The sequence below is a fragment of the Anomaloglossus baeobatrachus genome, chromosome 5 (genome assembly GCF_048569485.1).
Source record: "Anomaloglossus baeobatrachus isolate aAnoBae1 chromosome 5, aAnoBae1.hap1, whole genome shotgun sequence".
NCBI lineage: Eukaryota > Metazoa > Chordata > Amphibia > Anura > Aromobatidae > Anomaloglossus > Anomaloglossus baeobatrachus.
Window position 1 is genome coordinate 296963710 of NC_134357.1, and position 13437 is coordinate 296977146.

At 52.6% G+C, this 13437-nt stretch overlaps 2 protein-coding genes across 7 annotated transcripts in view; one reads left to right on the plus strand and one right to left on the minus strand.

Annotated features, from left to right (window-relative positions):
* SAP30BP (SAP30 binding protein) overlaps positions 1–1909 on the minus strand; it is an 81421-nt gene extending 79512 nt beyond the window's left edge. For all 4 annotated transcript variants that reach the window (XM_075349625.1, XM_075349623.1, XM_075349622.1 and 1 more), the window contains exon 1: positions 1760–1909. In XM_075349625.1, the coding sequence (XP_075205740.1) occupies positions 1760–1850 (91 nt within the window). In that variant the 5' untranslated portion in view covers positions 1851–1909. The remainder of the gene's footprint in view (positions 1–1759) is intronic.
* A 39-nt stretch (positions 1910–1948) lies between these two features.
* Positions 1949–13437, plus strand: part of RECQL5 (RecQ like helicase 5) — a 156776-nt gene continuing 145287 nt past the window's right edge. For 2 of the 3 annotated variants that reach the window (XM_075349619.1, XM_075349621.1), the window contains exon 1: positions 1949–2013. The gene's annotated coding sequence lies outside the window, so the exon portion shown is untranslated. Of the gene's footprint in view, positions 2014–2207; positions 2326–13437 lie in introns of those variants that run through there. The other variant, XM_075349620.1, reaches the window with a different exon arrangement.

A 13437-nucleotide genomic window follows, 5' to 3' on the forward strand; every position in this document is an offset into this window, starting at 1 on the left:
TGACCCAAAACAACAGCTTCACCAGGATATACAATGCTGTTATAGCTGGGGTGACAAAACCTGGGGTCAGGCTGGTCACTGTAGTAGTAAAACAGACCAGAAAATTAAGTAATGCCGCTTATTGAACGACTGACCAAACAAGACCCTTTCGGGGATTCTAAAAGAACATAAAAATGTGTATATTTTGTATCCGAAGGGTTAATGTGGAGAAAGAGAGAAAACAAAAACACCCAAAACTGCAACTTTTTTTTGGATGCCAAAACGTCTCAATCAAAAAGTTGTACGTACACAATGTTATGAGTAAACCCAACAGATCGCCGCCAAGAACAGGATCTCTTTCAGATCCACTGATAAGGAAATACAGCTATGAGCTTGAGAAATGGGGGCACAAACCAGAATTTAATTCACGATACAGTCCGGCATTGCCGAAGTCGTGCTGCCCAGGAGAATAATTAACAATAATAATTAATTTTATTCATTTATATAGCGCTATTAATTGCACAGCGCTTTACATACATTGGCAACACTGTCCCCATTGGGGCTCACAATCTAAGTTCCCTATCAGTATGTTTTTGGAGTGTGGGAGGAAACCGGAGAACCCGGAGAAAACCCACTCAAACACAGGGAGAACACACAAACTCCTTGCACATGGTTTACTTGGTGGGATTTGAACCCAGGACCCCAGCGCTGCAAGACTACAGTGCTAACCACTGAGCCACCGTGCCGCTTGTATCCAGAATCCAGTGGAGAAGATATTGTTTACTGCATAATGAACACTATAAAAATAATACCCCCTCTCCCACAAAAATAGCAGTATTACGATTTTCCCAGCCTTCTGGCTGACTATTTTTGATTATATAGTAAGATGGATGGTTTAAATAAGAAAAACAAAAAAAAAAAACAAGGCTCCATATGTCTACAGTGACGGAGAAATAGAAGGTTACAGCATGGAAGACATAAAGATAGGGAATTTAGATTGTGAGCCCCAATGGGGATAGTGCTCCTGATGTATGTAAAGCGCTGCGGAATATGTTAGCACTATATAAAATTAAAGATTTATTTTTATTTATTTTATGGAAAACAAGGACGAAAAAAGCGCAAAAATAAAAAATAGCTGCATCTTTACAGAATTAAAGGTTTAGGCTGCTTCCACACATCAGTTCTTCGCCATCAGGCACAATCCGGCAAATTGCGGATAAAACGGATCCGGCATCGGATCAGATTTGTTCCCCATAGACTTGTATTAGCGCCGGATTGTACCGGATGGCCTTGCGTTGCATGCGGCGTCCGCCGGATCCAGCACAATTTCTTCGTCCGGCTGCCGGAAAGGAGGCAGTATGGAACGTTTTTTGACAACGGCAAAAATCCGGACCACGCCGGATCCGGCATGTTGTATGACGGTAGACTTTGGGCGCCGGATCCGTCGTCATCCGGCATATGACGGAATCAAACGACTGATCCGTTTTTTGAACTGAGCATGCTCAATATCACAACGGATCCTTTAAAAACGGAAAGAACACATGGGGAAAACTGATGTGACGGATCCGTTTTTTTGCCGGATTGTGCCTGAGGGCAAAAAACTGATGTGTGAAAGTAGCCCTAGCTGGAAACCAGCGCCGCTGCTGTGCACAGGCTGGGACTGGAATGGCAGGTTTCTCCACATAGCTGTGTGAGGCAGGGAGCAAGGTAGGGCCCCGGCAGTCAGTGCTGAGCCCCTCTATCCCACATATCATGCAGCCGCCGCCATATTTCCCCTCACCTTCCACTTCCCCGTCCGTGTCCAGCTCCGGCTCCGAGTCCCCGGCATACACGGCCAGAGAGGACAGCACATTCTTCCGGCTCGCCGCCATCTCTGCTGCTTCTGCTGTCGCCGTGACGTCCTGCTGCTCCCGGAAGGAAGCAGAGGCATAGTCTCCACGGTAACCTGGCCTAGGTGTAGTGACGTCACTGCTGTGCGCCGGGACTGGCGGAAGTTCAGAGGAAGTTTGCGGGGAGATGATACTCGGCTAAACAGTTAGTGTTTGCACTGAGGTCGGCTGATGGGCTATGTGTGGGGTGCAGGACAGCGGCGCATAGCATTACATATACACGTGGCCATACTGCAGACGGCGGGGTGTTGTATGTGAGAATAGCTGCAATATCCAATCAGGTTACAGCTTTTATCCTGGCACCAGCTGTAGTAAGATGAAAGCTGGCATCTGATTTGCTGTCTCTTTCCCGACATGCTGGGAGCCAGCACCTTATTGCAGGCTGGTAAGAGCTGGGGGAGTCACCCTCTGTGGACCCCAGGACAGTCTCTGCCCCCTCTATGAACTGCTTGTGAAGGTTAGGAGATCTGTAGATTGCCCATTTTTATTTGCTGTCTGGATACCCCTTTCTTTATTGTTTATATCTATCTGCTATTAGTGCTGTCACCTGTTCCTACAAGGATACTAGCTGGTAGGAAATGGGGCTAAATGTACCTTCAAGATTTGTTTTGTTTAATTATGTATTACCCCTAGGGTCTAGAGAGGTGAAAGAGGTTAACTAGTGATAAGTGACTACCATGCTCGGGGCTCGGTACTAGTGATGAGTGAGCACTACCATGCTCGGGGCTCGGTACTAGTGATGAGTGAGCACTACCATGCTCAGGTGCTCTGTACTAGTGATGAGTGAGCACTACCATGCTCGGGGCTCGGTACTAGTGATGAGTGAGCACTACCATGCTCGGGGGCTCTGTACTAGTGATGAGCGAGCACTACCATGCATGGGTGCTCAGTACTAGTGATGAGTGAGCACTACCATGCTCAGGGGCTCTGTACTAGTGATGAGTGAGCACTACCATGCTCGGGGGCTCTGTACTAGTGATGAGTGAGCACTACCATGCTCGGGGCTCGGTACTAGTGATGAGTGAGCACTACCATGCTCAGGTGCTGGGTACTAGTGACGAGTGAATACTACCATGCTCGGGGCTCGGTACTAGTGATGAGTGAGCACTACCATGCTCGGTACTAGTGATGAGTGAGCACTACCATGCTCAGGTGCTGGGTACTAGTGACGAATGAATACTACCATGCTTGGGGGTTGGTACTAGTGATGAGTGAGCACTACCATGCTCGGTACTAGTGATGAGTGAGCACTACCATGCTCAGGTGCTGGGTACTAGTGACGAGTGAATACTACCATGCTCGGGTGCTTGGTACTAGTGATAAGTGAGCACTACCATGCTCTGGGCTCGGTACTAGTGATGAGCGAGCACTACCATGCTCGGGGGCTCTGTACTAGTGATGAGCGAGCACTACCATGCTCGGGGGCTCTGTACTAGTGATGAGCGAGCACTACCATGCTCGGGGGCTCTGTACTAGTGATGAGGGAGCACTACCATGCTCAGGGGCTCTGTACTAGTGATGAGTGAGCACTACCATGCTCAGGGGCTCTGTACTAGTGATGAGTGAGCACTACCATGCTCGGGGGCTTTGTACTAGGGATGAGTGAGCACTACCATGCTCGGTGCTGTGTACTAGTGATGAGTGAGCACTACCATGCTCGGGGGCTCTGTACTAGGGATGAGTGAGCACTACCATACTCGGTGCTCTGTACTAGTGATGAGCGAGCACTACCATGCTCGGGGGCTCTGTACTAGGGATGAGTGAGCACTACCATACTCGGTGCTCTGTACTAGTGATGAGTGAGCACTACCATGCTCGGGGGCTCTGTACTAGTGATGAGTGAGCACTACCATGCTCGGGGGCTCTGTACTAGGGATGAGTGAGCACTACCATGCTCGGTGCTGTGTACTAGTGATGAGTGAACACTACCATGCTCGGGGGCTCTGTACTAGTGATGAGCGAGCACTACCATGCTCGGGGGCTCTGTACTAGTGATGAGCGAGCACTACCATGCTCGGGGGCTCTGTACTAGTGATGAGTGAGCACTACCATGCTCGGGGGCTCTGTACTAGGGATGAGTGAGCACTACCATGCTCGGTGCTCTGTACTAGTGATGAGCGAGCACTACCATGCTCGGGGGCTCTGTAACCCTCTAGATGTTACAATCAATAGTGATCGCAGCATTTTGGAAGCTGGGAGGGCGCCTTATCTCACACCCGATCTGGATCCCCATGACGTGATCCCAGGGTTTTGATCCATGCACTCTGAGGTGAAAGAACAACCTCTGGGTTACTGGCTACTGTGGCCTATTAGACCATGCCAAGACCATGGTCTAACAGGCGTTCTGCCAGTGTCATACTTGCAGGTGTAATGCATTGTCAATAAAAGTTAATATCTCATAAGAGGACTAAGTAAAAAGTGAAGAAAAAAAATTGTAAAAATATAAAAAAAAATCCCCAAATAAATGCAAAAAAATGAAAAAAAACCAATGAACACATTTATGTAAAAACAAACATAGTACACATATTTGGTATCGCGGTGCCCAAAACAATGCAATCTATAAATCTGTAACACTAGTTAACCCCTTCATTGAACACCGTAAAAAAATAAAGTGGCAAAAATTAGGCTTTCTTTGTCGCTCTATTGGGAGACCCAGACAATTGGGTGTATAGGCTATGCCTCCGGAGGCCGCACAAAGTATTACACTCAAAAGTGTTAAGCCCCTCCCCTTCTGCCTATACACCCCCCGTGCTCCCACGGGCTCCTCAGTTTTTTGCTTTGTACGAAGGAGGTCAGACACGCACAGCACAGCTCCACAGATTAGTCAGCAGCAGCTGCTGACTATGTCGGTTGGAAGAAAAGTGGGCCCATATAGGGCCCCCAGCATGCTCCCTTCTCACCCCACTCTTGTCGGCGGTGTTGTTAAGGTTGAGGTATCCATTGCGGGTACAGAGGCTGGAGCCCACATGCTGCTTTCCTTCCCCATCCCCCTCAGGGCTCTGGGTGAAGTGGGATCCTATCGGTCTCCAGGCACTGAGACCGTGCTTCATCCACAACTCCTGTGGAGCCTGCTGGATAGGAGCCGGGTACCGTTCAGGGACATGGCCCTGCTACGTGAAGGTACTCTGTATCCCTGTGGGGACCGCGCACGGCAACACCTCAGCTTTGCTGGGTGTGCTAGTGCACCGGGGACCGCGGCGCTGACCGGGTTAAACTGTGCCATTACACACTCAGCGTCGCTGAGTGTGTTTATATGTAGGGGCTACCGCGCTAACCGCCGCTGCCATGGGAAACTGCGGCGCGGCTGGGACTTGTAGTTCGCCGGGGACTTCGGCGTCGGCCGCGCTTTTACGGCGGCCACGCGTATACTCGAGTCCCCGGCTTGCTTGCGGCCTAGTTTCCCTTTCTCCCGCCCACAGCCCTGACAGGCAGGGGAAGGGCGGGACGCTGCACGGAACGAGCAGCACTGAGGGCTGGAGTATGATTTCCATACTCCACCCCCCTCACTGTGCACAGTGTGAGCACCTCGGCCACGCCCACGGCTCCCTCCTCTCGTCAGGACGCCGCAGCCATTCCTGTCAGCTCCTCCGACGCTGCAGAGAGGGATTAACCCTGGGAGACCCAGACACGGTCTCTGGTGGCCTCATAACCGCTTTAGGCGGATGGTAAGCAGCACCTGTGGTGCTAGCCTCATGGTGCTGTAGTGTATTGATACATTATTTGTTTATAGTATATATTTTACACTGTATGAGCACAGTTCATTCTGGCTATATACCCTAGTGTGTTACTCAGGGAAAACAATAGCATGGCGCCCACAAAAGGCAGGGGTGCCAAAGCACAGGCTTATTATGCTGCCTGCGTCGCTTGTACGACCCAGCTGCCGGCAGGTTCCATTGACCCTCATTGTGTGCACTGTTCGGCCCATGTGACACTTCTTCAGCCAGGGCCTCTGCTAAGAGGGGCCCAGGGGGAGCCACCTGTTGACACTGTCCTAGTGATGGGGACGGAGTTTGCAAGACTCTCTGAGACTATGACTAAGATACTAGAAGCCTTGCAGTCCAGGCCGGTATCTCAGCAAAGGGACTCTGTTGAATCATTGTTCCCTGGCCCCCCTCAGTTGGACCAACAATGTCCTCCCGGGGTATCTCATACATCCCAGACTGAGGGTTCTGACTTAGACCCCAGCTCCAGACCGACTAAGCGGGCTCGCTTAGAATTTCCCTCGACATCATATTGTTCAGGGTCTCAGCGGGGGGAATCTCTGGTTGATGATGCGGAGACAGCTGATCAGGATTCTGATCCTGAGGCCGCTCTCAATCTTAATACTCCAGACGGGGACGCCATAGTGAACGTTCTTATTGCGTCCATCGATCAAATGCTGGATATTTCTCCCTCAGCTCCTCCGGCGGAGGAGTCAGCTTCTCTTACACCGAGTATGTTTCTGGACCACTCTGATTTCAGAGAGGCAGTCCAGATTCATCATGCTTGTCCAGATAAGCGGTTTTCTAAGCGCCTAAAGGATACACGTTATCCTTTTCCCTCTGACGTGGTTAAAGGTTGGACTCAGTGTCCCAAAGTGGATCCTCCAATCTCCAGACTGGCGGCTAGATCCATACTTGCAGTGGAAGAGGGGGCCTCGCTCAAGGATGCCACTGACAGGCAGATGGAGCTCTGGTTGAAATCCATCTATGAAGCTATCGGAGCTTCTTTTGCCCCAGCATTCGCAGCCGTATGGGCGCTACAAGCTATCTCAGCAGGTCAAGCGCAAATTGAAGCAGCCACATGCACGGCCGCGCCACAAGTGGCATCCATTACCACCCAGACCTCGGCAATTGCGTCTTACGCTATTATTGCTGTCCTGGACTCTGCGAGCCGTACGGCGGTCGCGGCAGCCAATTCGGTGGTACTCCGCAGGGCCTTGTGGCTACGGGAATGGAAGGCAGATTCTGCTTCCAAAAAAGCGCTTAACCAGTTTGCCAATTTCTGGCGACAGGCTGTTTGGCGAGCGTCTGGATGAAATCATCACACAATCCAAGGGAAAGGATACATCCTTACCCCAGTCCAAACAGGACATACCCCAACAGAGGAGAGGGCAGTCAAGGTTTCGGTCCTTTCAGGGCGGGGCAGGTCCCAATTCTCCTCGTCCAAAAGGTCTCAGAAAGAACAAAGGGACTCTGACGCATGGCGGTCTAAGTCACGTCCTTAAAAGGCCACCGGAGGCGCCGCTAACAAAGCGGCTTCCTCATGACTTCGACCTCCTCTAGTAGCATCCTCGGTCGGTGGCAGGCTCTCCCGCTTTTGCGACACCTGGCTGCCACAAATAAAAGACCGCTGGGTGAGAGACATTCTGTCTCACGGTTACAAGATTGAGTTCACCTCTCGTCCCCCGACTCGATTCTTCAGGTCATTCCCGCCTCCCTAGCGAGCCGAGGCTCTTCTGCAGGCGCTGTGCACTCTGAAGGCAGAAGGAGTGGTGATCCCGGTTCCTCTTCAGCAACTGAGCCACGGTTTTTACTCCATCTTGTTTGTGGTCCCAAAGGAGGACGGGTCTTTCCGCCCGGTCCTGGACCTGAAACTGCTCAACAAACATGTAAAACCAGACGGTTCAGGATGGAATCCCTCCGCTCCGTCATCGCCTCAATGTCCCAAGGAGATTTCCTTGCATCGATCGATATCAAAGATGCTTATCTCCACGTACCGATTGCTCCAGAGCCCAGCGCTTCTTGCGCTTCGCCATAGGAAACGAACACCTGCAATTCGTGGCACTACCGTTCGGCCTGGTAACAGCCCCACGGGTTTTTACCAAGGTTATGGCTACTGTAGTAGCGCTCCTACACTCGCAGGGTCACTCGGTGATCCCGTACTTGGATGCTGATCAAGGCACCCTCTCAAGAGGCATGCCAACGCATCCTCGACGCTTCCCTGGAGACTCTCCAGGGTGTCGGGTGGATCATCAATTTTCCAAAGTCAAATCTGACACCGGCCCAATCGCTGACATATCTTGGCATGGAGTTTCATACCCTCTCAGCGATAGTGAAGCTTCCGCTGTTCAAGCAGTAGGCACTACAGAAAGGGGTACAATCTCTCCTTCAAGGCCAGTCACACCCCTTGAGGCGCCTCATGCACTTCCTGGGGAAGATGGTGGCAGCAATGGAGGCAGTCCCTTTCGCGCAGTTTCACCTGCGTCCCCTTCAATGGGACATCCTACGCAAATGGGACAGGAAGCCGACGTCCCTCGACAGGACCGTCTCCCTCTCTCAGGCGACCAAAGCTTCCCTTCGGTGGTGGCTTCTTCCCACTTCGTTATCAAAGGGGAAATCCTTCCTACCCCCATCCTGGGAAGTAGTCACGACGGACGCGAGTCTGTCAGGGTGGGGAGCGGTTTTTTCCCCACCACAGGGCTCAGGGTACGTGGACCCAGCAAGAGTCCTCGCTTCAGATCAACGTTCTGGAAATACGGGCAGTGTATCTTGCCCAGAAAGCGTTCCAGCAGTGGCTGGAGGGCAAGCAGATCCGAATTCAGTCGGACAATTCCACAGCGGTGGCATACATCAACCACCAAGGCGGCACACGCAGCCGGCAAGCCTTCCAGGAAGTCCGGCGGATTTTGATGTGGGTGGAAGCCACGGCATCCACCATATCCGCAGTTCACATCCCAGGCGTGGAAAACTGGGAAGCAGATTATCTCAGTTGCCAGGGCATGGACGCAGGGGAATGGTCCCTTCACACGGACGTGTTTCAGGAGATCCGTTGCTGCTGGGGGGTGCCGGACGTCGACCTCATGGCGTCCCGGCACAACAACAAGGTACCAATGTTCATGGCACGGTCTCAAGATCCCAGAGCTCAGGCGGCAGACGCCTTAGTTCAGGATGGTCGCAGTTTCAGCTCCCTTATGTGTTTCCTCCGCTGGCACTGTTGCCCAGAGTGTTACGCAAGATCAGGACCGACTGCCGCCGCGCCATCCTCGTCGCTCCAGGCTGGCCAAGGAGGTCGTGGTACCCGGATCTGTGGCATCTCACGGTCGGCCAACCGTGGACACTACCAGACCGAACAGACTTGCTATCTCGAGGGCCGTTTTTTCCATCTGAATTCTGCGGCCCTCAACCTGACTGTGTGGCCATTGAGTCCTGGACCCTAGCGTCTTCAGGGTTATCTCAAGACGTCATTGCCACTATGAGACAGGCTAGGAAACCAACGTCCGCCAAGATCTACCACAGGACGTGGAAAATTTTCCTGTCGTGGTGCTCTGCTCAGGGTTTTTCTCCCTGGCCTTTTGACTTGACCACTTTTCTGTCCTTCCTTCAATCTGGACTGGAAAAGGGTTTGTCGCTCGGCTCCCTTAAGGGACAAGTCTCAGCGCTCTCTGTGTTTTTCCAGAAGCGCCTAGCCAGACTTCCACAGGTACGCACGTTCCTGCAGGGGGTTTGTCACATCGTTCCTCCTTACAAGCGGCCGTTAGAACCCTGGGATCTAAACAGGGTTCTGATGGTTCTTCAGAAACCACCATTCGAGCCAATGAGAGATATTTCCCTCTCACGACTTTCGCAGAAAGTGGTTTTTCTAGTAGCAGTCACTTCTCTTCGGAGAGTGTCTGAGCTAGCAGCATTGTCGTGCAAAGCCCCTTTCCTGGTGTTTCACCAGGACAAGGTGGTTCTACGTCCGGTTCCGGATTTTCTCCCTAAGGTGGTATCCTCCTTTCATCTTAATCAGGATATCTCCTTACCTTCTTTTTATCCTCATCCAGTTCACCAATGTGAAAAGGATTGGCACTTGTTAGATTGGGTGAGAGCACTCAGACTCTACATTTCTCGTACGGCGCCCCTGCGCCGCTCGGATGCACTCTTTGTCCTTGTCGCTGGCCAGCGTAAAGGGTCACAGGCTTCCAAATCAACCCTGGCTCGGTGGATCAAGGAGCCAATTATCGAAGCCTACCGTTCTGCTGGGCTTCTGGTTCCCTCAGGGCTGAAGGCCCATTCTACCAGAGCCGTGGGCGCGTCCTGGGCTTTGAGGCACCAGGCTACGGCTCAGCAGGTGTGTCAGGCGGCTACCTGGTCGAGCCTGCACACTGTCACGAAGCACTATCAGGTGCATACCTATGCTTCGGCGGATGCCAGCCTAGGTAGACGAGTCCTTCAGGCGGCGGTTGCCCACCTGTAGGAAGACGCCGTTTCTTTGTCGCTCCATTGGGAGACCCAGACAATTGGGTGTATAGCTATTGCCTCTGGAGGCCACACAAAGTATTACACTTAAAAGTGTAAGGCCCCTCCCCTTCTGGCTATACACCCCCAGTGGGATCACTGGCTCACCAGTTTTGTGCTTTGTGCGAAGGAGGCAACACATCCACGCATAGCTCCACTTTTTAGTCAGCAGCAGCTGCTGACTATGTCGGATGGAAGAAAAGAGGACACATATAGTGTCCCCAGCATGCTCCCTTCTCACCCCACTGTATGTCGGAGGTGTTTGTAAGGTTGAGGTACCCATTGCGGGTACGGCGGCAGGAGCCCACATGCTGATTCCTTCCCCATCCCTTTTTACAGGGCTCTGGGTGAAGTGGGATTTACCGGTCTCCAGGCACTGAGACCGTGCTCCATCTACAGCCCCTGGAGAAGATGCTGGATGGAGCGGAGTACATCAGGGACATGGCCCTGCTTCCTCAAGGTACTCTGTGTCCCCGTGCATTTGGCGCTCACACCGCAGCATGCTGGGTGTTGTAGTGCGCCGGGGGACATCAGCGCTGCGGCGCCTGTGCCATGGCCTCATTCAGCTTTGCTGAAGCAGGCTCACTTATGGGAATTGGTCGCGCCGGCCGCTGGGACTGCGGCGCGGCTGGCACTTGTAGTGCGCCGGGGACTTCAGCGCGGCCTGCGCTTTTACGGCGGCCGCGCTGATAACTAGAGTCCCCGGCTTTTGCGGCCTGCTTCCGTTCGTTCCCGCCCCCAGACCTGCCAGTCAGGAGAGGGGCGGGACGCTGGCCACTTCCAGGAATCGGTCGCGCCGGCCGCTGGCAAGTAGTCACAGTCCTGCACTCTCAGGGTCACTCTGTGGTCCCGTATTTAGACGATCTACTTGTCAAGGCACTCTCTTAGGAAACATGCCAACACTGCCCGAACGTTGCGCTGGAGACTCTCTAGAGTTTTGGGTGGATCATCAACTTTTTAAAGTCAGATCCGATCCCGACCCTATCGATAACATATCTAGGCATAGAGTTTCTTACTCTCTCAGCGATAGTGAAGCTGCCGCTAGACAAACAGCATTCACTACGGGCTGCAAGCTCTTCTTTAAGAACCAGTCGCACACATTGAGACGCCTCATGCACTTCCTACGTAAGATGGTAGCAATGGAGGCAGTTCCTTTCGCGCAGTTTTACTGCGTCCACTACAATGGGACATTCTCCGCCAATGGGACGAGGAGTCGACGTCCCTCAACAGAGTCGTCGTTCTTTCTCAGGCGGCCAAGGAATCTCTACGGTGGTGGCTTCTTCTCACCTCTTGGTCAAAAAGAAGGTCCTTCCTATCCCCGTCCTGGGCGATAGTTACGACAGACGCGAGTCTATCAGGGTGGGGAGCAGTTTTTCTCCACTACAGCGCTCAGGGTACGTGGACTCAGCAAGAGTCCACTCTTCAGATCAATGTTCTTGAACACAGAGCAGTGTATCTTGCCCTACAATCCTTCCAACAGCGGCTGGAAAGCAAGCATATCCGACTTCAGTCGGACAGCTCCACAGCGGTGGCATACATCAACCACCAAGGAAGAACGCGCAACCGGCAAGCCTTCCAGGAAGTCCGGCAGGTTCTGATGTGGGTGGAAGACACGGCATCCACCATATCCACAATTCACATCCCAAGTGTGGAAACTAGGAAGCTGACTTCCTAAGTCGCTGAGGTGTGGCCGAAAGAGTATGGTCTCCTCACCCGGACGGGTTTCAGGAGATCTGGCGCCGCTGACAGAGGCCGGACGTCGATCTAATGGCGTCACGGCACAACAACAATGTGCCAGCTTCATGGCACGGTTTCACAATCATCGAGCTCTGGCGGCAAACGCCTTAGTTCAGCATTGGTCGCAGTTCCAGCTACCTTAGGTGCCACCTCTGGCATTGTTGCCCAGAGTACTGCGCTAGATCAACACCGACTGCGGCCGCGCCATCCTCGTCGCTACAAATTGGCCGAGGATGTTGTGGTACTCGGTTCTGTGGTGCCTCACGGTAGGCTAACCGGGGGCACTACCAGACCAATCAGACTGGCTGTCTCAAGGGCCATTCTTCCATTTGAATTCTACGGCCCTCAACCGGATGGTGTGGCATTGAGTCCTGGAACCTAGTGTCGTCAGGATTACCTCAGGACGTGGTTGCCACCATGAGACAGGCTAGCATACCAACGTCCGCCAAGATTGACCACAGGACGTGGAAGATGTTCTTATCTCGGTGCTCGGCGCAGGGTGTTTCTCCCTGGCCGGTTGCATCGTCTATGTTTCCTTCCTTCCTGCAATCTAGGTAGGAAAATGGGTTGTCGCTCAGTTCCCTTTAGGGACAAGTCTCAGCGCTATCTGTATTTTTTCAGAAACGACGACTTCCTCAGGTACGCACGTTCCTACGGGGAGTTTGTCTTCTCAGCACTCCGTACAAGCGGCCGTTAGAGCCCTGAGATCTGAACAAGGTTCTAATTGCTCTCCAGATGCCGCCTTTCGAGCCTTTGAAGGATGTCTCCCTTCCCGTTTTTCACGGGAAGTGGCCTTCTAGTAACGGTCTCGTCTCTTAGGAGAGTTTCCGAGCTAGCAACGCTCTCAGACAAACTCCCTTCCTGGTCCTTCACCAGGACAGGGTAGTTCTGCGTCCGGTTCCGGAATTTCTCCCTAAGGTGGTATCCCATTTTCATATCAATCAGGATATCACCTCACCTTCTTTGTGTCCTCGTCCAGTCCATCAATTTCAGAAAGATTTGCATCTGTTGGTTCTGGTGAGAGCACTCAGGTTCTACTTCCCGCATGGCGCTCCTGCGCCACCCGGATGCACTCTTTGTCCTTGTCGCTGGTCGGCGTAAACAGTCGCAAGCTTCCAGATCCACCCTTGCTCGGGGGCTCGAGGAACCAATTCTTGAAACCTACAGTTCTACTGGGCTTCTGGTTCTCTCAAGGCCGAAGGCCCATTCTACCAGAGCCGTGGGTGCATCCTGGGCATTACGGCACCAGGCTACGGCTCAGCAGGTGTGTCAGGCACCCACCTGGTCGAGTCTACTTACTTTTACCAAGCATTATCAGATGCATACCTACGCTTCGGCAGACGCCAGCCTAGGTAGATAAGTCATTCAGGCGGCGGTTGGCCACCTGTAGGAGAGGGCCGTTTGACGGCCCTATCATGAGGTATTCTTTTACCCACCCAGGGATTGCTTTTGGACATCCCAATTGTCTGGGTCTCCCAATGGAGCGACAAAGAAGAAGGGAATTTTGTTTACTTACCGTAAATTCCTTTTCTTCTAGCTCCAATTGGGAGACCCAGCACCCGCCCTGTTTTCTCGGGGTTTTTCTGTTTTTTCGGGTACACATGTTGTTCATGTGGTATGGTTCAGTTCTCCGA